The sequence below is a fragment of the Pseudoliparis swirei genome, chromosome 2, assembly GCF_029220125.1.
Source record: "Pseudoliparis swirei isolate HS2019 ecotype Mariana Trench chromosome 2, NWPU_hadal_v1, whole genome shotgun sequence".
Lineage (NCBI taxonomy): Eukaryota > Metazoa > Chordata > Actinopteri > Perciformes > Liparidae > Pseudoliparis > Pseudoliparis swirei.
In genome coordinates, this window is record NC_079389.1 from 4,864,058 (window position 1) to 4,889,190 (window position 25,133).

Genomic DNA, 25,133 nt, shown 5'->3' on the forward strand with positions numbered 1-25,133 from the left:
GATCACAAGGTACAACTGAGGGGCTGTGAGATGATGAATGAGTAATTAATTGTGGCCGGTTGTCTTTCTTTGAGCCTTGACCAACTCTTTCACTTTTAGCTTCAAGTTTAATGTAAAATTGTAATTTGAACAGTAACTAAAGCTTGTAATAAATGTAGTGGAGCAAAAAGTAACACCTTTACCGTACTCGAGGCGCACACAAATATGACAGAAAAGGCCAATATATTTTTATATATTTTTTATTCAATGAAATTAATATTTACATTTTGTATTCATTTAATATAATTTTCCAATGTTCTATATATTTCTATAATCTTTTTAAATAATTTTTGATTTTAATAAAAAGATGTCACGCTCAGGTCACAATGCTTGTCCGAGTGTTTTTTTATTGTACCGCCTCCTCTCACTACCAGCCCACTGCATTGCCATCCATCCATCCCTGTGACTCCTCCCCCTGGTGACCCGGGTCCACTTCCCCTAACCGGCCGTGCAGTACCAAACTCTCATTCTGACTGATCTCCAGTGATGCCTCTGCCTCGAAAACCAATAAAAGATTTGATCACAAAAAAAAGAGTCGTTTCACTTTCAGTTTACACAATTATAGTTTTGTTCATCTTCAAATAAAGTCTTACCTCCATTGTGTACGTGTTATTTTACAGAGGAGCTCATTATAAAAACACAGTACCAACTTTAAACTGAAGTGAGCCAGGTAAATATAAATATATGTTTCCTCTTTATCTTAAAACTCGTTCTAATTCCTGAATATTGCTCTTCTCGGTTTGCATCATAATAATAATACAGTACAGTTCCAGATCGGTCTCAACACAGCGGACAACCTTAAAATAAAAGCTTTTCCATTTCAAAGGAATATGTAAAAAGTAATTTAAAAAATCAAGCCGCGTCTCCGTGGCGACGGGCCACGAAGTGGAGGTTCAGCGGTCGGTCCGGTATCAGGACCGTGCGGTTGATGCTCTTCAACTCGCCCACGTTGGGTTCTGGTTTGATGTCAAACTGCCTGACGACCTGGAGGAAGAAACAATATGAACTTTATTTTTGTCATTTTTTATTATTAAGACCTGACTGAATGTTTCCAGAGCAACACACCAACCTTTTGTTGCATTGTTTATAACACAGAAACTACTTTCAACTTTAAAAGCCGCACTTATCAAATATTTTCATGCCAACAATGGTTAAAGTGAAAGTGTGAATTAATGTATAATGAAAGAAGTGAAAGACACGCCCACAACGACCGAATCCTTTCGAGTATTTGAGCCTTTTTAGCTTATTAAGTTGTTTTTTGTGTTTCTCGGCACTTTCAGGATGAATATTTCAGTTTAAATGTGTGTGGTTGCCAGAAATATAACTGCACCGAAGCTAATAAAAGGAAATTATTCGCTCAAATATTGTCCGTAACAACTAATTGTTGAGGGTGCATGTCATTGTCACCAAAAAAAGGAACAAAAAGTGCATTTTAAACTTACTCTCATAATGAAATCGTCTGGTAGGATTCACATGAATTGGAAATTTCTAAATTTTTGAACTAGTCTTCATAAAAACTAGACTCAACATTTTAAAGGAATGCAGTACCTATTTTTTTTAAAGAATTAAGCCAAAATAAACTCATCTTCCCAAGTTTAGCCGGATTACAAACATTTTTAAAAAGGCCCTAAAAAACTGCTTATTACTTGAGGGATGACATGAATACGTCGTCTGCATTTCTTATTGGCTCCGTGGTTTCAAGATTGATTTTCGGGGGCTCCCATTGGCTGCTCTACAATTGCAAATGCGCATGCACGTCCCTTCAACAACCCCAACGAGGAAAAACCGGGTAAAGAAAAGCTCTTCTGACAATATCGTCGAAGTCTTGCAAAGACGGAGAAAAGATGCTAACGCTGTGTTAGCCTGCGAGGAATCCCAGCGGCTCTACGTCACATCCACGTGCGTGATGACGTAGACGCCGCTCGTCACGTACCGCGAACAGAACCAGGTACATCTGCAGCTCGGCGATCCGGCGGCCGACGCAGCCTCTCACTCCGAAGCCGAAGGGGATGGAGGCGAAGGGGTGTGGCCTCTCGCGGCCGTCACGGAGCCATCGCTCCGGCTTGAAGGCGAACGGCTCCGGGAACGCGTCCTCGTCGTGGCTGATGGCGTAGTGGCAGAATGTGAAAGGGGTCTGGGGGGGGGGGGGCAACAGTCAAGAGATAAAGAACCGAAACTCTGAATGCAAAAATGTTATAATGGTAAAAAATACATATTCACAAGAGACAGAAAGCAGATCCACTTTTTTTGCGAATTGATATCCACCAATGGTGACGTCCTTCTCTGCGATGACCCTGGCGTTCATAGGAACCACGGGATACATCCTGAGAAAACGAGGACAGATCATGTCATTTTGGTTTTAGGCTGGGGGGGGGGGGGGGTGTTTATTTATTTTTTTGCCGCGGGGGTCTCACCTCAGGGCCTCTTTGACTACGGCCCTTAAATACTGCATCCGGGTGACCTCGGCGGCGGAGGGGCTCCGGTCCGCCGGCACCAACGCGGACACTTCTCCATAAAGTCGTTCCTGGGTTTCGGGGTGCTTGGACAGGAGGTGCAGAGTCCACGTGAGGGTGTTGGAGGTCTTGGCGGCGAAGACGCGTCATCAAGTCACCGTATACCACACATAAAGAAGAGGAAACATCATTTAATGACATCTATTGCTCCTGTCTTTATATTTCTTTGGAGTTTTTTTTCCTGATCCGATGTGAGGTCAAAGGTCAGGGTTGTCGTACGTGTACAGATTGTAAAGCCCTCTGAGGAAAACTCGTAATTTATGTTATACGGCTCTATAAAATAAACTGAATAAACCGGGATGGATTAAAAATGAGTCGTAGAACGAGTAAAGGTGGTTAAGTCTCGTTTTCTACCCTTTATCGAACTATTGGTAAAGTCTAACATGGCGCCGTACGTGATGGCGGCTGTGTTGCGAGCTCCCGGATTTTGTAGTAGTTTTTTGTTATTTATTCTTCTTATTGCGACTATTTTTGCACAAAACGTTAGCAGCCAGTTAACGTACGACAGATGCACACTTCTGGAGATTGGATCGGCAGTTGCTCGCCGCCTACCAGAGTTTTTCAACTCTTACTCGGACGTCCCGCCAGGAACAGTAGCGGAATTATCTCCGTCCATTTTAGGCGCGATCTCACGCAAACGTCGCCGACGGAGGGGGAAGCGAGCTGGCGTGCTGGTTAGGCTGAGACGTCGAGCCAATCGACCCCCACTACCCACCATTTTACTGGCAAATGTACAGTCTTTGGACAATAAGCTATGCGAGCTACAGGCTCGTATTCAATTCCACCGGGAAACTAAGGACAACTGCATCATCTGCCTTACGGAGACATGGATGTCGGAGGAGGTTACCGACTCAGCCATCGAGCCGGCAGGATTTTCCGTCCACCGCGGACAGAACAAAGACTCTCTCTGGTAAAGATCGTGGAGGGGTATGTCTCATGATAAACAGATCTTGGTGCAACCAAAGTCATGTACATACTCTCAAGTCGTTCTGTTCCCCGGACCTGGAGTACCTAATGCTCATGTGTCGACCATTCTGGCTACATGGGAGTTTACAGCAGTCACCGTAACTGCTGTGTACATTCCGCCTCAAGCTAACACGGACATAGCGCTGAAGGAACTCTACGGGCGATCAGCGAGCAGGAGTCGGCACACCCCGAGGCTGCTTTCATTGTGGCGGGGACTTCAACAAAGCGAACCTGAAGAAAGTTCTCCAAGTTCTACCAACACATAAAAGCAACACGAGGGGAGCGGATTCTCGACCACTGCTACACTCCTTCCGGGATGGATACAAAGCCCTCCTCCGCCCACCGTTCGCAAATCGGACCACCGCTCCATCCAACTACTCCCCGCCTACAGGCAGAGGCTTAAGCAGCAACCAATCGCTGTGAAGGAAGTGCAACGCTGGTCGGACCAATCGGAGTCTATGCTACAGGACTGTTTTGAACGTGCTGACTGGGATATGTTCAGGGTCGCGTCGGACAACAACGTCAGTGAGTATGCGTCCTCAGTCACCGGGTTCATCAAGAAATGCATAGATGACGTTGTTCCTACCAAGTCGGTTCGGATTTATCCCAACCAGAAACCGTGGATAAATGGCGATGTTCGCGCTGCACTCCGCACGCGTAACACCGCCTTTGACTCCGGGAATATGGCGGAATACAAAAGAGCCCGCTACGACCTCCGTAAGACCATCGGCTCTGCCAAGCGGGAGTTCAGGAACAAGGTGGAGGAAAAGCTCAAGAGCCATGACGTGAGAGGTGTGTGGAAGGGGCTACAGACAATCACGGACTTCAGAGGGAAAACCAGCGGTGAAGAGAACTCCTCTACCTCCCTCCCAGGCGAGCTAAATACATTCTTTGCTCGGTTCGACGTGAACGGCAGCCCGTCGAAGGCAGCGCCGCCGGAGGAGACCAGCCTGCTGATCATCTCAGAGGCTGACGTGCGCAGAGCCTTCAAGCGGGTGGACATCCGGAAGGCGGCAGGTCCCGACCACATCCCGGGCGCGCCTCAGAGCATGTGCAGACCAGTTGGCAGGAGTCTTCGCAGACATCTTCAACCTCTCCCTGTCCCAGGCTGTTGTTCCTGAGAGCTTCAAGATGTCCACCATTGTGCCTGTCCCCAAACACCCCAAGGTAACCTGCCTGAATGACTGGAGACCCGTAGCCCTCACCTCGATTGTCAGTAAATGCTTGAGAGGTTGGTCAAGGACTTCATTTGTTCCATGTTGCCTGCCACGCTGGACCCATGGCAATTTGCATATCGTCAAAACAGATCCACCGACGACGCAATTGCCATGGCACTTCACACCGCCCTTTCCCACCTGGAGGAGGAACTGTTGTGTGCGAATGCTGGTTGTGGACTACAGCTCAGCGTTCAACACTATTGTTCCCGCCAAGCTCGACACCAAGCTCAGAGGTCTAGGCCTGCACTCTACCATGTGCAGCTGGATACTGGACTTCCTGTCGGGCCGCCGCCAGGTGGTGAGGATGGGCAGTACCACCTCAGAGCCGCTGACCCTCAACACGGGAGCCCCTCAGGGATGCGTGTTGAGCCCTCTCCTCTACTCCCTGTACACCCACGACTGCACGGCCATGCACAGCTCCAACGTCATCATCAAGTTTGCTGACGACACAACAGTGTTGGGGCTGATCACCGACGACGTCGAGACAGCCTATAGGGAGGAGGTTGGATCACTGGTACAGTGGTGCCAGGAGAACAGCCTCGTCCTCAACGTCAAGAAGACCAAGGAGCTGATCGTGGACTACAGGAAGCGGAGAGGAGAGCACACCCCATCTCCATAGACGGAGTTGCAGTAGAGAGGTCAGCAGCTTCAAGTTCCTCGGCGTGCACATCTCCGAGGACCTCACATGGACCACGCACACCACTCACGTGGTGAAAAGGGCCCAACAACGCCTGTATTTCCTTAGGCGACTGAGGAAATTCAACATGGCCTCCCGCATCCTCAGAACATTCTACACCAGTACCATCGAGAGTGTTCTGACAGGTTGCATCACCGTCTGGTACGGGAACTGCACCGCCCTGGAGCGTAGGGCACTACAGAGGGTGGTGCGGTCGGCACATTACATCGTTGGAGGTGAGCTTCCCTCCATCCTGGACATATACACCAAGCGGTGCGTGGCCAGGGCCAAACGGATGATGAAAGACAATAACCACCCGCCACAAACTGTTCACCCTTCTACCGTCAGGCAGGCGATACCGCAGTATCAAGTGCCGCACAAACAGACTGAGGGACAGCTTCTTCAGTCAGGCCATCAGGCTGCTGAACAAGGACTGAGACCCTCATTAACACTACACACCAGAACATATTCTGTGAATATCTATGGCCATGGTGTATATTTTATTACATTGTTTATATATATATATATTGTATATATATATTGTATGTATATATATATATATATATAGTCTCAAAAAAAGTGTATATTTTATTACATTGTTTTATATATATATATTGCCATGATGTATATTCTATTACATTGTTTTATATATATATTGTTAATACTTTCTTCTTTTTTTGTGTGTGGATATTGTATAGTTTATTCTCATTCTTATTCTTTTTTTAGTCTGCTACTGCTGTCGGGTGTTTTGCACATAAGAATTTCACGAACCGATTATACTTGTATAAAAGGGGATGTGACAATAAAAAAACTTGAAAACTTGGAAATAGAAATATACCTACACAAAATTAGATTTCTGAAGTAAAACTCATGCCTATGAATGGTGCAGCTGTGAATACCGCACAGTAAAATGTAACTATATAACAAATATTTACAGCACAGTTTATTTTTTCTCTTTTTTCTGTCTCTTTCTCACTCATTTGGGAAGGAGGTCAAACACAAGGCCCGTGGGCCGCATCTGGTAAAATATTAATTATTAAATTAGAATTGAAAAAAAAAATTATAATAATGCTTTTATTTTGACGGTAATTTTAAGTAAATGTAATAACGTGCATTTAATCATTGATAGAGTATTGTGTGTTAAATCTAATTTAATTAAATGGATTTATTTTTAAATATTAGAGATATTTGCATATATATTTTTTTAATTTATGTATAATATTTTTAAACTCGAATAAAAAATAATCAAATGCAAAGACAGTTATTTAACAATATGCTCGGGAGTAGTTACAAAAACACAGCGTTAGAGTTCATCCATGAGGCTGAAAATGAGTTTCACACCCCTGGTTTAAACCACCGGAAGCTCTTTAGTTGTAAATGTTTTTCAGTGTCACGCTCACTGTGTCCATTCCAGCCAGCAGGAGCTCAGCGATGCTGCCGTACACGTCCCCCATGCTCATCTGAGTGTTGGAGAGGAGGTACGTGAGGTATTCGCCCTCCACGTCACGCTCGTCGTCCACTCGCTGCTGGATCACCTCCAGCTTCTTGTCAATCAACGCTTTAGCTAAAAAATAAAGTGCATTTTTTGTTATTGTCAAAAATAAACTCAATTAAGAACAGTTTCTACTTGATTAAAAAACACTGGTATCGATGCTGAGTTTGCTGACTTGATGATGTCACCTTAAAGATGTATTTTTTATCTATTTTTTGTTGTTCTTTACCCTATTATTTCTCCTTTCTCTTTGTATTGTATTCTTAAAGTCCTGTCTTGTTAACTTGTTAAATCAACAAAACAAAACAAACAAAAAAATATATATATATACAAAATAAAAAAACAGTTTCTACTTGATTAAAAGCACTGGTACCGATGCTGACTTGATGATGTAACCTTTTTTTCAAATTATTATTTGGTCTGTTTTTTGTTGTTCTTTACCCTTTTATTTCTCCTTTCCCTTTGTATTGCATCCTTAAAGTCCTGTTAACTTGTAAAATCAAAATAAATATATATATAAAATATAAAAAACTGTTTCTAAAAAAAAGTACAATGAAAATGTTAATGTTGCGGTTATGTAAAGCGAGCAGGGTGATTACACACAGGTGGAACACATCGGGGTGGGTCAAAACACACAAAGACAGGAGGTCAAACCAGACGTGACACACAGACTGAATAAAACTAATTGAAACAAGAAAAGTCCGCTAAAAAATTACAGGACCATTAAAAGTTACGTACTTTGACAGTTTGGGAAATATGATTATTTAATTGCCAGGTTTCTGCGTGTTCTGTGCCAGCCAGGGTTAAAGTAAACTTCACATCACACGTAAAAAGATCTTCTCATGTAATTCACAGCAAGGAAACGCCTCAGCACACGACATCATTCAAAGGCAAGGGCACTGCCGAGGTGCCGTTGAGCAAGCCAAACTGGTACAGCCATAGATTTTTTCTATTCCTATTGAACTCAGAGGGATCTTTGTCCTTTGTGCCGTATCAATTTCCATTCTGGTTGAACCAATGGACCGACTAATGTTCTTCATTTACAAAACAAACCCTTCATGTAAAATAATATAGTAACATGACACCAGAGGGAGGAGCTTAGTCCAACCAAACGCTAAATAAGGAATATAAAGGAACGAAAAGGTTAAAGTTGTAAGACGAAACCACGGATAACTCCCAGAAAACAGCATGTTAGCGACATGTCAATCACAAGGTAGCCCCGCCCCAAAGCATACTCCATTTGACTCTAACACGAATATAATCTACTAAATGAATATTATGCTGTATTGAAGACTTGGCAGTAGTGTTTGACACCATTAACTCATGTTTACAATGTTACTGAGGTAATAAATCAAGTGAGAAGTAGAGCCATTCTCTCGAAGGCATCTATACAACAAGAGGAGTCGCCCCCTGCTGGCCATTAGCAAGAATGCATGTTCAAGGCATTCAAGCATTGGCTTCACTTTTTTTACAAACCGTTGAACGGCATCGTGCATTTCCCCAAAATGTGTAAAGGAGAATTGACGATAATATTTAGAAATCATTTTAAATAAACTCACCAAAGCTGAAGATACCATCCCAGCCTGCAACGTAGCGCCCCCAGTAGGGCAGCAGACCGCGGCTCCACTTGGGCATCACCAACACAGCCATGTTGTTCTCGAACATCTGGGCTATGGCGTTGATCAAGTCGACGGTACTTGCGGGGATTTCCTCCTCCAGACACCCGACCCTCGTCTCAAACAGTATGGCGGCAATACCTGAGGTTAAGATTATGATTGTTTCATTCCCTTCACCTGCCCTCAGCCACTCCTCTGTCTCCTTGATTGGTTAATTCCCTTCACCTGCCCTCACCTACTCCTCTGTCTCATTGATTGGTTAATTCCCTTCACCTGCCCTCACCTACTCCTCTGTCTCCTTGATTGGTTAATTCCCTTCACCTGCCCTCAGCCACTCCTCTGTCTCCTTGATTGGTTAATTCCCTTCACCTGCCCTCACCTACTCCTCTGTCTCATTGATTGGTTAATTCCTTTCACCTGCCCTCAGCCACTCCTCTGTCTCCTTGATTGGTTAATTCCCTTCACCTGCCCTCACCTACTCCTCTGTCTCATTGATTGGTTAATTCCTTTCACCTGCCCTCAGCCTCTCCTCTGTCTCATTGATTGGTTAATTCCCTTCACCTGCCCTCAGCCACTCCTATGTCTCTTTAATTGGTTAATTCCTTTCACCTGCCCTCAGCCACTCCTCTGTCTCATTGATTGGTTAATTCCCTTCACCTGCCCTCACCTACTCCTCTGTCTCATTGATTGGTTAATTCCCTTCACCTGCCCTCACCTACTCCTCTGTCTCATTGATTGGTTAATTCCCTTCACCTGCCCTCACCTACTCCTCTGTCTCATTGATTGGTTAATTCCCTTCACCTGCCCTCACCTACTCCTCTGTCTCATTGATTGGTTAATTCCCTTCACCTGCCCTCACCTACTCCTCTGTCTCCTTGATTGGTTAATTCTCTTCACCTGCCCTCAGCCACTCCTCTGTCTCCTTGATTGGTTAATTCCCTTCACCTGCCCTCACCTACTCCTCTGTCTCATTGATTGGTTAATTCCTTTCACCTGCCCTCAGCCACTCCTATGTCTCTTTGATTGTTTCATTCCCTTCACCTGCCCTCAGCCTCTCCTCTGTCTCATTGATTGGTTAATTCCCTTCACCTGCCCTCAGCCACTCCTCTGTCTCATTGATTGGTTAATTCCCTTCACCTGCCCTCACCTACTCCTCTGTCTCCTTGATTGGTTAATTCCCTTCACCTGCCCTCAGCCACTCCTCTGTCTCCTTGATTGGTTAATTCCCTTCACCTGCCCTCACCTACTCCTCTGTCTCATTGATTGGTTAATTCCTTTCACCTGCCCTCAGCCACTCCTCTGTCTCTTTGATTGGTTAATTCCCTTCACCTGCCCTCAGCCACTCCTCTGTCTCTTTGATTGGTTAATTCCCTTCACCTGCCCTCAGCCACTCCTCTGTCTCCTTAAATGGTTAAATACCTTCTCATAATTTGTTCTATGCTTTAATTTCAGAGTACATTGAGAAATTTAAACTGTGTACATTTCAATTAAAACTGTAGAAATGTAGGTATTCTAAAACTTTTGATATAGTGTATATATATATATTTTTATGTTTTAAAGGGCTAACGTGTAGCATTTAGGGGCGGACAGACCATGTGCAGAAATGGATGATAAATGATCAAGTGTGCTTTCTAATCAACCGAACATCTCCATGGTACCTTGGGATGAAAGTGGGTCCTCTTGACGGAGTCCGCCTCATTTTTACGGTGGCCCAGAACGGACAAACCAAACACAGACTCTAGATGGACCCCTCGAGCGTCTGTACTTTTCCTACACTAGTGGCACACAGAAGAAGTTACAGTCGGTTGCAATCCGGAAAAGTGACCAAATCCTACGCGCTGGCCCTTTAATTCATCAATAACGCTCTACAAACAGGTTTAATACAAGATTTAAAGGAACATGCACCGTGTACAAGTCGTCTCTTCATACCCTCTAGCGAGAAGTGATAGAACTCGTTGGCCACATCCGTCACCAAATCCCCCGTGGGGCTCCCCCGACGCAGGAAGTAGATCCTCTTGACGAAGGCTGCGACCACGTCGTTGATGACGCCGTCGTACTGTGCGGAGTCTTTCGGATGCAGCATGCGCTTATTCAGCACCACCCTCAGGTTGTACCACTTCTCCCCCTCCCTGGGAATAGATTACAGGCTGTATGACGTGCATTCCTTCAGGGAAGAAAACCCTATAGGCCGTTGGCGGTATAACGCAGTCTCACTCTGTGAAAGGCCCGTAGCCGAATCCTCTCAGGTCACGATACTCCTTCCACGCCGACATGTCGCCCCGTTGAGGGAACTTCCCGTCGTTCCTCAGGACTTCTTCCAGCAGCTTCGGGGTGTTCACGGACACCGACTGGAGTCCGTCTCTGTATATGGGCCCGTATCGCCGCTTCTCATAGATCTGAAAGGTGGTGTGAGGTTTAAATGGTGGTGATGTGTCACAATGAGTTTAGGGGTCAAGACCAGTGGTCCCCAAACTAAGGCCCTCGGGTCGGATACGGCCCGCCTCTAAATTTGGCCCAGCCCCCTGAACAATACCAGAGACGCATTATGATTTTTTTTTCAGCCTGGCCACGCGAATCCTCGACTAGCCCCTGTCAAATAGAACGTGTGAAGATCCCGGAAAAGGTTATTAATATTTGGTTATGTGTGGCTTTCTGGGAAACAATACATATTTACATTTAGGCACCCCTGTGATCGTCACACTTTTTCTGTTACAAACTGACCCCCCCCCCCCCCCCATCAGAGAAGGGAAAAGTTATGTGGCCCTCACAGGAAAAAGTTTGGGGACCCCTGGTCAAGACCAATACATGACTCTGTATGGATTATGTGACATCAAACAAATGACACTGTATGTCATGTGCAAATGTATTAATTAGAATTATGGGATCTATTCAGTGATTGTGGAAGGAATCCAGAAAACATCAAGCCCCGCCCACAAAATGAGTTCATGCAAGCAAAGAACACAACCTGGAGGTCTCCTTGTGCCCAATGCCGGTTAGGTAACCAATCTACCCACTGGATCTCTGTTCCATGGGATGTATATTGTGTAATTATTAGTGTATTATTCAATTTGTAAATTGTGTTCGCTGTACTTTTTCTATAAATATTCTTTTCTTTGCAGGAAGTGATCCAGCAAGCGATTCTGTCCTCTGGGAGTCAGCTGAGACTGGCTGTTGTCATGTGGAGGTTGCTATGGAAACAACTGGTAATAGAACACACACACACACACACACACACACACACACGAACGCCTGGAGTAAATCATTAAGATTTCTTTACGGAAAGACAAAAGTCGCAGCCAAGATTCTTTAGCAGATTATTTCTGGAAAGCACGCAGATAAAAACAACCCCGCATCAGTGTGTGTGTGTGTGCGTGTGTGTGTGTGTGTGCGTGTGCATGTGACCCAGAAACCACACCGTGCCCTGCAAGCCTATCTTACCTGTAGCTCATGCAAACGGTTGTAGAAACCCTGAAACACCATCCTGTAGAGTAGCTCCAAGAAGCTGACCCGCGGGAGGTCGTCCACTGTCCGAGGTTCGCCTCGGGCCGCGGGCGACGGGCCCCCCGGCCCCCCGGAGCAGGCCCGGGCCACGGCAGTTGGACCCGTCAGCAGCCAGCGTCCATTCCTTTGCATCAGGCTGCGGGACAACCACGCAGCCATATTGAGAGCAGAATGGACAACAGGCGGCTCCTGTTACGTCCCAAGAGCCCCGCGGAGCAGGGAGGGGCCACGTCTTACGCAACGGTTAACCCTAACAGCACAGCTGGGACGACCTGGAGCTGTGTGTGGGTGTGTGTCATCATCACACAGGGTGGTTGTGAAGCGTCTAGTGCAGTAGTGCAGAAGTGCTTGTAGTTAGTGCATGTTGCATGCTGCCCTCTGCTTGCAACTCTCTGCTTTCAGCTACCGCCGCTGGCTAGCTCCCTCACAGGGGGTGAAAAGAGGAGCCGAGAGGTAAGTCTCCTCTGCCAGTCCAGAGCCTCTCCACCACCAAGACTCCTGCAGTGCCTCCTCGTGGCCACACATGGTAACTGGGTACCCCGCGGTCCCAGGCTAAACTGCAGGGGATCTGGGAGCAGCAGTGGGCCCCAGAGATGCGGTGTGCAGGCCCACCACAAGGTGGACATGCCCTGGCACCCATCAACCACTGCCCCAGCTATGGGCAAATATCCCCACTGCCTTGTGGGTTAGCCTCTTGAGGCAGGGCTAAGGGAGCAGACTCCGACAGAAAAGCAATGCGCTGGCGGTGCACAATAGGCGGGCCTAAACACAGCCAGGACCCGGCAGCCTCCTGCAGCCAGGATGGGGAACTGGTCGTCCTGGGCTCACCCATGCCACCAGATGTACCTCACCATGGCGAAGATAGTGCTACTGGGGATAGCGCGCCTCCAACGGCACTCTAAATAATCTCTTTGCGCAGGTATCCACCTCTGACCACGGTGAATACTCTGGATCCACATCTGGTTGAAGACTGGCGGCGTTGGGGCAACTGGCGACGGGAGCAGGTTTGAATAGACTGGGAGCTTCTAGTCAGAGCCCTGCAGGGCATTGGTCGCTATCAGCTGGGACTGAGTGGCAGCTGATCTCGGCAGCACCCTGTGTGACTGAGCAGCCCCTATTTAGGGACCACACTGCTCACCTCAATCCGAGGAGGGGCCTAGAAAAGGTGGCCTAAAAAATGCCCACTCAACTCGCACCTGGACAGGATACCGCACCTGTCGGGTCATTCCACTTCTGCGGTCGAAACGGAAGAAAAAAAAACCAAAACCTAAAACTGGCAACATGGAACGTAAGAACTCTCCTGGACTCCTATGGCAGAACCGAAAGACCTCACAGAAGAACAGCACTGATTGCGGCCGAGCTGAGGCGTTACAACATCGCCGCACTTAGCGAGACCAGGCTCCTTGATGAAGGGTCGCTGATAGAGGAAGGGTCCGGTTACACCTTCTTCTGGAAAGGCTATCCCCCAGGTGGACAACATCTGCACGGTGTGGGACTGGCCATCAAGAACACACTGCTACCAAGACTCACTGAAACACCTGTGGGCATCAGTGAAAGACTGATGACCCTCCGTATCCCCCTGGCGAAGAACCGCTTTGCTACACTTCTTAGTGTGTATGCGCCAACACTGCCATCCGACACCGAGGTTAAAGACTCATTCTATCAGTCACTGGATGAGGCTCTCCACCGGATCCCCAAGACAAGATCCTCCTCCTTGGGGACTTCAATGCTCGTGTGGGGCAGAGTGACAGGATATGGAAAGGAGTGCTTGGCAGGCATGGTATTGGTCAGGCCAACTCAAATGGCATGAGATTACTTACTCTCTGCTCTGAGCACAACCTGACCATAACCAACACCATCTTCCAGCAAAAGACCAAATATAAAACATCATGGATGCACCCACGCTCTAAACATTGGCACCTGATTGACTATGTCATCGTGAGACGTTGTGACATCAAAGACGTTCTCATATGCCGGGCCATGAGAGGTGCAGAATGCTGGACAGACCACCGGATGATCGTGGCCAAAGTCCACATGAGCGTACGCCCCCCCCATGCGGAAACGTGGGGTCAGTGGGAGACGCTGAGACTGTGTCCGTCTGAAAGATACCAGCACAAGAAATGAGTTTCGATGCTCCCTGGCTGAAAAACTTGAAGAGCTTGAACTCACCTTGAGTGGAGGGAATGACACAGACCAGCAGTGGACCACTATCAGCTCAGCCCTTCATGAAGCAGCAGCCCACACAATCGGCTATAAGACCAAAAACCACCAGGACTGGTTTGACAATAACTCAGACACCATCCGTAACTCACTGAACGCCATGCACAAAGCACACCAGGCAACCCTGAAAAACCCCTCATTGAGCACCGCCAGACAGCAATGGCAGAGGGCGAGGCGTGAAGTGCAAAAGACCCGACGGACAATGCAAAACAAGTGGTGGACAGAGAAGGCACAGGAAATCCAATCTTTCGCTGATAGAAATGATATGCATAACTTTTACAATGCAGTCAAATCTATCTACGGCCCAACAAACCACTGCATCACTCCTGTTAAAACCGCAGATGGGCTCAGAGTCCTAAAAGACCAGAGCAGTATACTGGAGAGGTGGGCTGAACATTTTAATACCCTGCTTCATCAGGACTCTGAAGCAGACCGCACCATCCTGGATCAACTGCCTGAACTTCCACCGATTGACAACCTTAACCAACCCCCGACCTTCCTGGAGGTTTTGTCAGCCGTCCGCTCTCTGAAGAACAACAAGTCTCCTGGCATGGACAATATCCCTGCGGAGCTGCTTAAACAGGGTGGTTACCTCTGTACAAGAGCGCTACATCAACACATCACTAAAGTATGGGCTGATGAAAACATCCCACAGCAATGGAGAGATGCCAAAATTGTCACTAAGAACAAAGGTGACAAGACCATCTGTGGCAACCACAGGGGTATAGCACTCCTTGCTGTTGCTGGTAAGGTCCTGGCCAAGGTGCTGCTGCAGAGGCTACTCAACAACATCACAGAGGCATTGCTCCCAGAATCACAGTGTGGCTTTAGGAAGAACAGGAGTACAGTCGACATGGTCTTCACAGCCCGGCAGCTTCAGGAAAAGTGCAGGGAGCAACATCAAGACCTGTTTATGGCTTTTGTCGACCTCTCCAAAGCCTTCGACACTGTGCAGAGAGACCTACTGTGGGACATCCTGCTCCGGTTTGGATGCCCTAACAAGTTTGTCAACATCCTCCGACAGTTTCATGATGGTATGAATGCTCGGGTGACAATAGGAGGACAAGAGTCTGCCTCCTTCCCTGTGTGCACAGGGGTCAGGCAGGGGTGTGTACTAGCACCAGTGCTCTTTAACATCTTCCTCCTATGCGTCACCCAGCTTCTCCATAGGGAAATTGAGGAGAACAGCGGGGTGACAGTCGTCTATCGGCTCGATGGCAACCTCTTTAACATCAGGAGGCTGCAGGCAACCACCAGGCTGCACAGAGTGAGGGTCCTTGAGCTGCAGGATGCAGATGACTGCGCTCTGGTGGCTCACACTCCACAAGACCTCCAGGCTGTCCTGGATCAGCTGTGAAGGCTTACAGCAGGATGGGGCTGACCATCAACATCACCAAAACAGAGGTAGTCTGTCAGTGGAGCACCAACATCCCACCCACGCCACCCATCTTCAGCATCAATGATAAGCAATTGTCTGTAGTACCATCATTTAAATACCTCGGGAGTCTCCTCTCTGAGGACAATAACATCGACAATGAGGTCCAGAACAGAATCAAACAAGCATCAGCTGCCTTTGGGAGATTCAGGTGCCGGGTCATTCAAAACAAGAACTTATATCTCCATACAAAAATCTATGTGTATCAAGCAGTTTGCATCACCACCCTCCTCTACAGCTGTGAAGCCTGGGTCACTTACAGCCGCCATGTGAAGTCCCTGGAGCATTTTCACATCCGCTGTCTCCAGCGAATGCCAGGAATCACTTGGCGTGACCGAGTGCCACACACCGAGATCCTCAGGAGAGCAGGCTGCAGGAGCATGGAGGCTACCATCACCACTACCAGCTACGATGGCTGGGGCACGTTATAAGGATGCCCCTCAATCGGCTGCCTCACAAAGTGCTGTATGGCCAGCTCGCCCAAGGCCAGCGCTCTGCTGGAGGGCAGAAGAAGCTATAAAGACCAGATAAAAACAGCGCTAAAGAAATGTAAAATCAGACCAGGGGACCTGGAGGGCTTGGCTGCTGACCGTAACACCTGGCGTCAGATGTGCCAAGACGGGACCACAGCACTGGAGGAGGACAGCCAGGAGGCAGGAAAGAAGGCATACAAGAAAAACAACCAAGGTTGCCAGGACCACCACGACTACATACGCATGTCCCACCTGCGACAAGACCTGTGGATCCAGGATAGGACTATACAGCCACCAGAAAACTCACCGCTGAAAGTCAGAAGTGGACGTCATCATCGGCCTCGATGGACAACTATAAGCAAGCAAGCAAGCGTGTGCATGTGACCCAGAAACCACACAGTGCCCTGCAAGCCTGTCTTACCTGTAGTTCATGCAAACGGTTGTAGAAACCCTGAAACACCATCCTGTAGAGTAGCTCCAAGAAGCTGACCCGCGGGAGGTCGTCCACGGTCCGAGGCTCGCCCCGGGCCGCGGGCGACGGGCCCCCCGGCCCCCCGGAGCAGGCCCGGGCCACGGCAGTTGGACCCGTCAGCAGCCAGCGTCCATTCCTTTGCATCAGGCTGCGGGACAACCACGCAGCCATATTGAGAGCAGAATGGACAACAGGCGGCTCCTGTTACATCCCAAGAGCCCGGCGGAGCAGGGAGGGGCCACGTCTTACGCAACGGTTAACCCTAACAGCACAGCTGGGACGACCTGGAGCCGCTCCACCCACACATCTGGAGCTCAACAATCAAAGGCGGAGAATTGTTAGCTTGTCTTGGGTAAGTTGCAAACTATCATTAAACTTAATAACTTAATCTCTCTCTGATTAAAGTGCTGGAAGAAGAGACATGAAGAGAAAGAAATATATAAAAAGCAGTTAAACTTTCAGCGTGTAAGCAGTTGGCATGAGCTGGGGAGCCGACCCCGACCTACAGGACGCCGCCATTGCTCCTGAAGTCGTCCTCAATGTCAAATGAAAAAAAGAAAGAAAGAAAAAAAAAACTTCGATGTTCGAGAAGATGTGGCGCGCAGCCCTATCACCAAATAATACTAAATAAAATAACAAAAACAAACAAAACAATAAATTAAAAATAAAATATATTGAAAAAATTTAATGATATATATACATATACACACATACATACATATATACACATATACATATATATATACAAATATATACATATAGGCTTATAGCTGCCGGGGGACGTTTTAGGATGCACTGAGTACCTATCTCCTCTTTTTTCTCTCCTTAAGGATGAATTTTCATCTCTCAATCATACATTACTAACTCTGCTTTCTCCCCGGAGTCCTTTTGACTTCACGTCTCATGGGGTCATCGGACTCTATGAGACGGCATAGATCCTATCTGCCTGATGGATCATCGAGGTCTGGGTCGTGGAATTCCTGCTCCTGACTACGCCACTGTCCTGTTGAGACTCCGCCCACTGTTGAGACTCCGCCCACTCCTCCTCCCCACCGCCATCAGCCTGATGGATCGTGGAGGTCTCCATCGTGGAATATGCCTACTATGAACTATTCATACACTCTGTCACATTCATTGAATGTATTTAAACTCTAAATCTGTCCTTCTGGTCACATGACATCTATTCTTCTGTCCATCCTGGAGAGGGATCCTCCTCTGTTGCTCTCCTGAAGGTTTCTTCCCTTTTTTTTCCCCTGAAGGGTTATTTGAGAGTTTTTCCTGATCCGATGCGAGGTTTTGGGTCAGGGATGTCCATGTGTACAGATTGTAAAGCACTCTGAGACAAATTTGTAATTTGTGAAATTGGGCTATACAAATAAACTGAATTGAATTGAATACATATATATATACATATATATATACACATATATACATATATACAAATATATACATATATATACATATATATACACATATATATACATATATATACATATATATACATACATATATATACACATATTCATATATATATATATACATACATATATATACACATATACACACATACATACACCCACAGACATACCCATACACACCTACACACAGGCACGTGCACAGATAGACCCCTAGTGGTGCTCAAGCTCCTCCCCTTTGCCCTGGATGAGAAAAGTGCCCTTTCTGCTGGAGCCCACTTTTTTTTCATTCATCAGCATTTAAGAATAAAAGTTACTCTCTGTCATCAAGTCCCCCCAAATGTGTTTAAATATCCGACGGGGCATTTATTTGAGTTCTTGTGAGAATTTCGCCCCGACATGCTCCGCGGCGCTCAATGGTGATAAATTAACCACGTCGACATTAGCGCTGCTGAAAACATGACGTCACAACTGGTCCGACGTTTCCTAAGAAAATAAACAAAAAACTCTCAGCCTTGTCCAGCTGTTTACTGACGTCATGTGAACAGAGAGAGGGAGAGATATCCAGGCAGGCATCTTATTTGTGTTGTATAAATGCTATTGAGACAATTTCGAAAGTATGTTGAACTTATTAATTCATTTTATAAATGTCACAATAATTCACAGCTAGAAAATTGCAGCTAAACTATGATTTCCTTGTACCACATTGTTGTATGTGGTATGTTTCTCTTTGTTTCGTCTGTTCCGGTTTTACAAAGATCAATCTTGTATGAGCATTGCAGTGGGTGAAAAGAGTAGACGCAAGAAAAAACAACACTTGTAATAACTAACCCAGAGTGAGGTCATGCCGGGAAATATCAGACTGAGGCTTTATAACTATTTTACAGAGGTTTGATATTTCCCGGCATGACCGAGCGGTCGAGGTTAGAAAGTTGTTTATTATATGGCATTTTTCGCTCCTATCATTTTGTAAATAAAAACTAATTGTAATTGTTAATAGAAAACATTTCATTTTGTTTAGCTCTCATGTCTTCTCACGACACAATGTGTTTCAATTACTTGCTAACTTCAAGTTACAGCGATCAATATAAAAATCATTTTGCTGATGGGTGCCCTTTTTTTCGGTTTGAGCACCTGCCCCCCAAAATGTCTGTGCACGTGCCTGCATACACATACATACACACCAATACATATTCAATTCAATTCAGTTTATTTGTATAGCCCAATTTCACAAATTACAAATTTGTCTCGGAGTGCTTTACAATCTGTACACATAGACATCCCTGCCCCAAAACCTCACATTGGACCAGGAAAAACTCCCAAATAACCCTTCAGGGGGGAAAAAAGCGAAGAAACCTTCAGGAGAGCAACAGAGGAGGATCCCTCTCCTAGGATGGACAGATGCAATAGATGTAATGTGTACAGAAGGACAGATTTAGAGTTTAAATACATTCAATGAATATGACAGAGTGTATGAATAGTTCATAGTAGGCATATTCCACGATGGAGACCTCCACGATCCATCAGGCAGATGGCGGTGGGGAGGAGGAGTGGGCGGAGTCTCAACAGTGGGCGGAGTCTCAACAGGACAGTGGCGTAGTCGGTAGCAGGAATTCCACGACCCAGACCTCGATGATCCATCAGGCAGATAGGATCTATGCCGTCTCATAGGGTCCGATGACCCCATGAGACGTGAAGTCACAAGGACTCCGGGGAGAAAGCAGAGTTAGTAAGAAAGCAGAGTTAGTACATATATATATATATATATATATATATATATATATAACGTAGATGGTTATCTCTCAAGATGTAGGAAAGTTCTTTGGTAGGGTGGAACGGCTGTATCAAATCCAGGAGAAAGTTTGATGTTGGTCTGAAATGCGTGGCATGGGTACACCTCCTCTCAACTCCCGGGGCCTCTGCTGTCACCAATAGAGCAAACTCTGAATATTTAAATGTATACCGAGGCTGCCCTTTAAGTCCCTTCGTTTTGTTTTTATTCATGCTGTGATCTAAGCACTGAGCACAGAGTCTCTCTATATACTGACGATACATGGGACACTTTCTGAATACAAGTTAAATTCCTCCAAAAGTAAAATGCTTTTTTTTCAAAACAATTTGTCAATGAAGGACAACAGAAATGCAACAGCTTTTTTGTTTTATAAGTGTAATTCTGAAATTAAACATCATTCAATACAAAAGCTTTTATAATAATAAGAATTTCTCTCCATTAATCATGGAGATGAAGATATACCTTGAAAGATGGAAAACCATCTATGATTCATTAACAGACGAGTTTATTATATTTAGATAAATGTTTTACAACATTTCTTATATTTCTTTCAATATATGTTGGTATTCTTGCATAAACTCTTTTTTATTCCCTTATATAAGCATATTACAGGTTTTTTTAATGGGACGATAAGCAGCCACGGATAAATAAAGTAATCAATCTTAAAGTCACTCTTCCTAATTTCAGATAACACTACTTGGTAGCAAATATACTGATTATAATATACAGTCTGCTGTCTAAATAAAGCTTGTTCACTTTCTGCTCTTCTAACATTGAGTCCACAGCCCTTCTCCTCAAGAATTTATCACATAATTACATCTTTAATAATTGTTGCATATTTTGTTTACAAAAATGTGTCTTCACAGATTCCTGAATTTCCCCACTGTGGGAATATCTAATCTAATCTAATCTAATTTATCTCTAATGACCCGTATTTGTGATGATCCCCTTTCTCCAAACCAGACTCCACTTAGCATGTATCTCTGCAGCTTAAATAAAACACTGTTCAATGATACATTCGTGTTTTGCTTTTGTTTTTTGGAAGCTCCTGGATGTATTTAAGAGATATAATATCCCTCAATCCCATTCCCAGAGCTCTGAGATGCTGCCGCCCCGACATCACTGACATCCCGCCGTTATTGAACCAAAATGGCCGGCGGTCGCTCTCAAGTAGCGCTGGACGCGAGCGGTCACCCGGACGCAGTTCTTGGGAGAAGACGGTAAAGTCCACCGAGCTGTGTGTGTCGGCTACGGAAAATATGACAAACCCAGACACAAGGCAGTCGTTATCTCTTCCATGTTGGGTGGAGGAAATGATAGCTTATGAGAATATAAACATAATGTAAATAACCCCATGAGAGGTTTATTGTTTTGTGTTGATTGCCTGTTTTTGTATCTGCCTTATTGTTTTTGATGTATGCCTTTTATATTGTATTGTTTAAATAATGTATAGATGTTTTAACCTACTTCCTCTTCATAGTGAAATCTGACTTTTATTTTGATAGGTTAAAAGGAAGCGCACTTTTATTTCATGTTGAAATGCAAACTTGGCGGTACGGCTACATATGGACAAATGGGCATTTTATTTAAAGTGTAATAGTTTTAATGGACCCGTATGAGGCTAACGCTCTTACGGTGGTGACAAGGTGGTGATTATTTAAGAGTTTTAATTCATGTTTATTCACCGAAAGAGAGAAAATAAAGAAGCTTCACCAGCAGTAAGTTTCACGCCATGTCGCAGGCCCTCGTCCTGCGTTTACATGTGGGCTCCTGACTGGGCCACGAGGAGCCATGGTCTGCTGGTTGCAGGTTGAAGATGAGTGGTTAGAGCCTCGGGGTCCCTTGCTCAAGGGCACTCGTAAGTATGATGGAAATGCACTCAACAGAAATGTATTTATTTGGTATCAATCATAAACTGCATACACAGTCTCTCGATGTCGATTACTTCGACCGGAAAACGTAAAAAAACAAACGCTTCTTCCAACACTTCCGCGGTCCCGTCGCTACTTCATCTGCGCGACATTGTCTACGGCGCCCGCAGGGTCCCTCTTGTGCAGCAGAAAGTGTCCTTGCACCAGGGCGGCGCTGACCTCCGAGTGGGCGGCCAAGGCGCGCTCCGCAAACCGCTCGCCGTCGGACGCCGGCTCGTCCGGGTAGAAGCGGCGGAACATCTGCGCGAGCTGCTGGCGCGTGCAGTTGCCGATGTACTGCTTCAGGTCCACGCGGCCCGGTCGGATCAGGGCGGGGTCCAGCCTGTGTGGGAGGGGACGTCGTGCGGGAACGTTGAATTACGTCAAAGTCAAAGATGCATTCCTGGGTTTATAAACAGTTTTTTATTGGACACACGTCATGAATACAAGTTCTCTTCCAACAGTACCTGTCAATGAAGTTGGTGGTCATGAAAACTATTCTGGCCTCAGATGAGGCCACTCCATCCAGAGCATTAAGCAGGCCACTGAAGGTCAGTCTCCCCATTCCCTGGTAGGCCACAGGGTCTGGGAGGCGCAGGAAGAAATACATCGATAAATAAATAAATGGATTTCAACATCGCCTTCAAAAAGGGGAACGAAACACAAAGTCTGAACCAACACAGAAGGTAATTAAACCTCTTCTACGCCCAAAAATACAAGTTGAAAACCTCTCAAGTGAGTCAATGTAAACAGAGACTAGTAAGTGTGTTGTTTCTAGTCATATTGGTATAATTAATACATCCCCCCCCCCGTGACTTACTCTCTGCGTGGCGCAGATCTCGGCTGACGAAGGCGGCGTCCACGTCCTCCAGCAGGATGATGCTCTGCTGCGGCGCCACGCTCAGCAGGTGGTTCAGACGGTCGTCCGAGAGGCTCTGGTCGCTCAGACTCATCAGACAGATGCTGTAGCCCAGCTCGCCTGCCAGGGCCGTGCTGCGAGACAACGAGCCGACGGAGGCGGAGTTACACCCCCGAGCTCGAGTCTAAACGAGCTCAAACCCAAACGCACACTCACATAAAGCTGCTTTTCCCGCACCCTGGGGGGCCGTACAGCAGATAGCCTCTTCTGTAGGGTATGCCTGCGTTGACATAAACATATATAGATATTAACATGCTCACACAGAACTGACCATTATACAAAGTGTTTCAAAACACAGGGAAAAGGACGCTGTTTTGCATGGTGTCGTTTTTAGCAACAATCCGTACGTTTCATCACTGCCGCCATTTTCCAAGCAAACTACTAACATTTATGAAAATCAGCTTGCGGATTCATATTTCCTGTGTTGAAGTTATCACGTTTTTGTTTTATTTTTCCAAAAGGTATCTCTCTCAGTGAATGTACCAACATGAAAGACTTGACAGACGCTGCAGGCAGGCACAACAATAAGGATCATGATATAAAAACACAATATTTCTATATACATATAATATATATATGTATATTAAAAACATATATATAAATAGATTTATATATATTAAAAACATATATATACATATATAACAAATATATATATAATAACAAATATATATATGAAAATATATATATGAAAATAAAACTATTAAACAATGTATTGTGCACTGAATTAATGATATTCTACCTCTCTCTGTGTACCACTTGGGGTTCCCAATGAAATCCTTCACATCGTCTACGATCTTTTCGGTCAAGCCTTCCTCCAGCACCACGGAGCTGAGTGGTCTGCGTCGCCGTGGAAACCCAAAGGGCCTCCAATCGCCGCCCATGGCCGTGTACATCACCGTCCGTCCCTCTTCCTGCTTCAGGGCCAGTTCTCTTGCTGGAAAAAAACACGAATGACAAGTGCACAAAATGGATCGTTTGTAATGGTTAATAGGCTCGACACGACACGTGTGATGCAGCTCTTATACGGCAAGCAGCTGTGAGGTGTGTGTGTGTGTGTGTGTACACATGCTTAAACCGTTACCTTCTTGGAGGATATTAAAGAAGATCTGTTTGTCTCTGCCTAAAGCAGTGAAGGTCACCGTCTCCCATGGAGTCCCAGTGTGCAGATCCATCATCTGCTTCTCTCTAGTCCTCTCCACCCTGATCCACTTCCTCCCATACCTGCAGTCCACAAGACATGACAGCGTCAGAGGACGCGCCGCCCGAGAAATCTGTAATTGTAGGCATCATATCTGTATTTTTAGGACATCTTTAACCTAATGTAGCTTTAAAAACAAGAGTTTAGATCGACACTACCGTTCAAAAGTTTGGGGTCACCCAGACAGTTTTGTGTTTTCCATTAAAACTCAAACTTTTATTTATCAAATCTATTGCAAAATGAATATAAAATATAGTCAAGTCATTCACAAGGTTAGAAATTATTATTTATATTTGAAATATTATTTTGTTCTTCAAACGTGTGGCTCAAAGGAAGGCCAGTTTTATAGCTTCTCTCACCAGCATAACTGTTTTCAGCTGCACTCACATAAAAAGGGTTTTCAAGGGTTTTCTACCCCTCCGTTAGTCTTCTAAGGCGATAACACAATGTACCACTAGAACACTGGAGATGGGCCTCTAGACACCTCTGTAGAGACTTCATTAAACACCAGAGAATAGTCATTTACACATTAACTATGTATAGAGTATTTCTGATTAATTTAATGTTATCTTCATTGAAAAACATAACTTTTTTGAAAAATGAGGACATTTCTCAGTGACCCCACACTTTTGACCAGCAGTGTATATTGAGAGAACTCTTCTGACCAGATGATGTGGTTCCCGGGGCTCGGGTGGAAGTCAAACTGTGTGTGCACCCGCCCACTCTCGTGTGCCAGGTAGGAGGTCTCCACGCTCAGGTGCTGCGTGTGCTTGCTGTGCTTGGTGATCCAGCTCAGCAGCCAGTGGTAGCTCTTGTCCCTGCAGGGCACCTCCAGAGTGATCATGTAGTTCCTGCGGAAGAAGATCATTCCCACCTGGGCACTCTTCCTGGCCACCGCCATCGCTGCCCCGACGCCAACCAGTCCAAACCCGGCCCCAAAGTACGGGTTGTCCTTCAGGCCCTCCAGAAAGTCGGACAGCGGCATGTTGCTAGTATCTGCGCGCAGGCGCACTCACCCACCAGTGGAATCAGACTATATAGCTATTATACCGAAATAATTTGATCAGTGTTACAGCCCAGACTGCAAACCCGATGCCAGAAATCATGACTCTAATAACTAAAAACTAGTTTCCAGTGATACATCCGGTCATATTCCACCGACTTCTTTATCTCCATCTCGTATATCCGTCTTGAGTTGTCGTTTCCAGTGTGCCCTTTTTATTTTCGGTGAAAACAGCGGCCGTTCAACCTCCTAAACATCACCCATGTGTACGCGGTG

The 25,133-nt window shown here is 45.9% G+C and overlaps 2 protein-coding genes across 4 annotated transcripts; both read right to left on the bottom strand.

Moving 5' to 3' along the window:
* Positions 1–221: 221 nt before the first annotated feature.
* LOC130208830 (sterol 26-hydroxylase, mitochondrial) lies at positions 222–12,204 on the bottom strand. 2 transcript variants are annotated; one of them, XM_056438183.1, is made up of 9 exons: positions 11,958–12,204; positions 10,734–10,915; positions 10,449–10,648; positions 8,463–8,660; positions 6,812–6,975; positions 2,454–2,620; positions 2,282–2,363; positions 1,973–2,173; positions 222–1,023 (listed from the first exon to the last, which is right to left on the bottom strand). In XM_056438183.1, the coding sequence occupies exons 1-9, from the start codon at positions 12,177–12,179 to the stop codon at positions 892–894; spliced, it is 1,548 nt and encodes a 515-aa protein (XP_056294158.1). In that variant the 5' UTR covers positions 12,180–12,204; the 3' UTR covers positions 222–891. The 2 variants fall into 2 exon arrangements, with proteins under 2 accessions (XP_056294158.1, XP_056294166.1); XM_056438191.1 differs by lacking the exon at positions 222–1,023 and having other exon boundaries at positions 1,992–2,173; positions 2,260–2,363.
* A 9,502-nt stretch (positions 12,205–21,706) lies between these two features.
* LOC130205919 (mitochondrial chaperone BCS1) lies at positions 21,707–25,126 on the bottom strand. 2 transcript variants are annotated; one of them, XM_056433480.1, is made up of 7 exons: positions 24,520–25,126; positions 23,738–23,877; positions 23,396–23,590; positions 22,813–22,876; positions 22,558–22,730; positions 22,205–22,322; positions 21,707–22,080 (listed from the first exon to the last, which is right to left on the bottom strand). In XM_056433480.1, the coding sequence occupies exons 1-7, from the start codon at positions 24,837–24,839 to the stop codon at positions 21,831–21,833; spliced, it is 1,260 nt and encodes a 419-aa protein (XP_056289455.1). In that variant the 5' UTR covers positions 24,840–25,126; the 3' UTR covers positions 21,707–21,830. The 2 variants fall into 2 exon arrangements, with proteins under 2 accessions (XP_056289455.1, XP_056289465.1); XM_056433490.1 differs by having other exon boundaries at positions 24,729–24,815.
* Between the last annotated feature and the right edge of the window lie 7 nt (positions 25,127–25,133).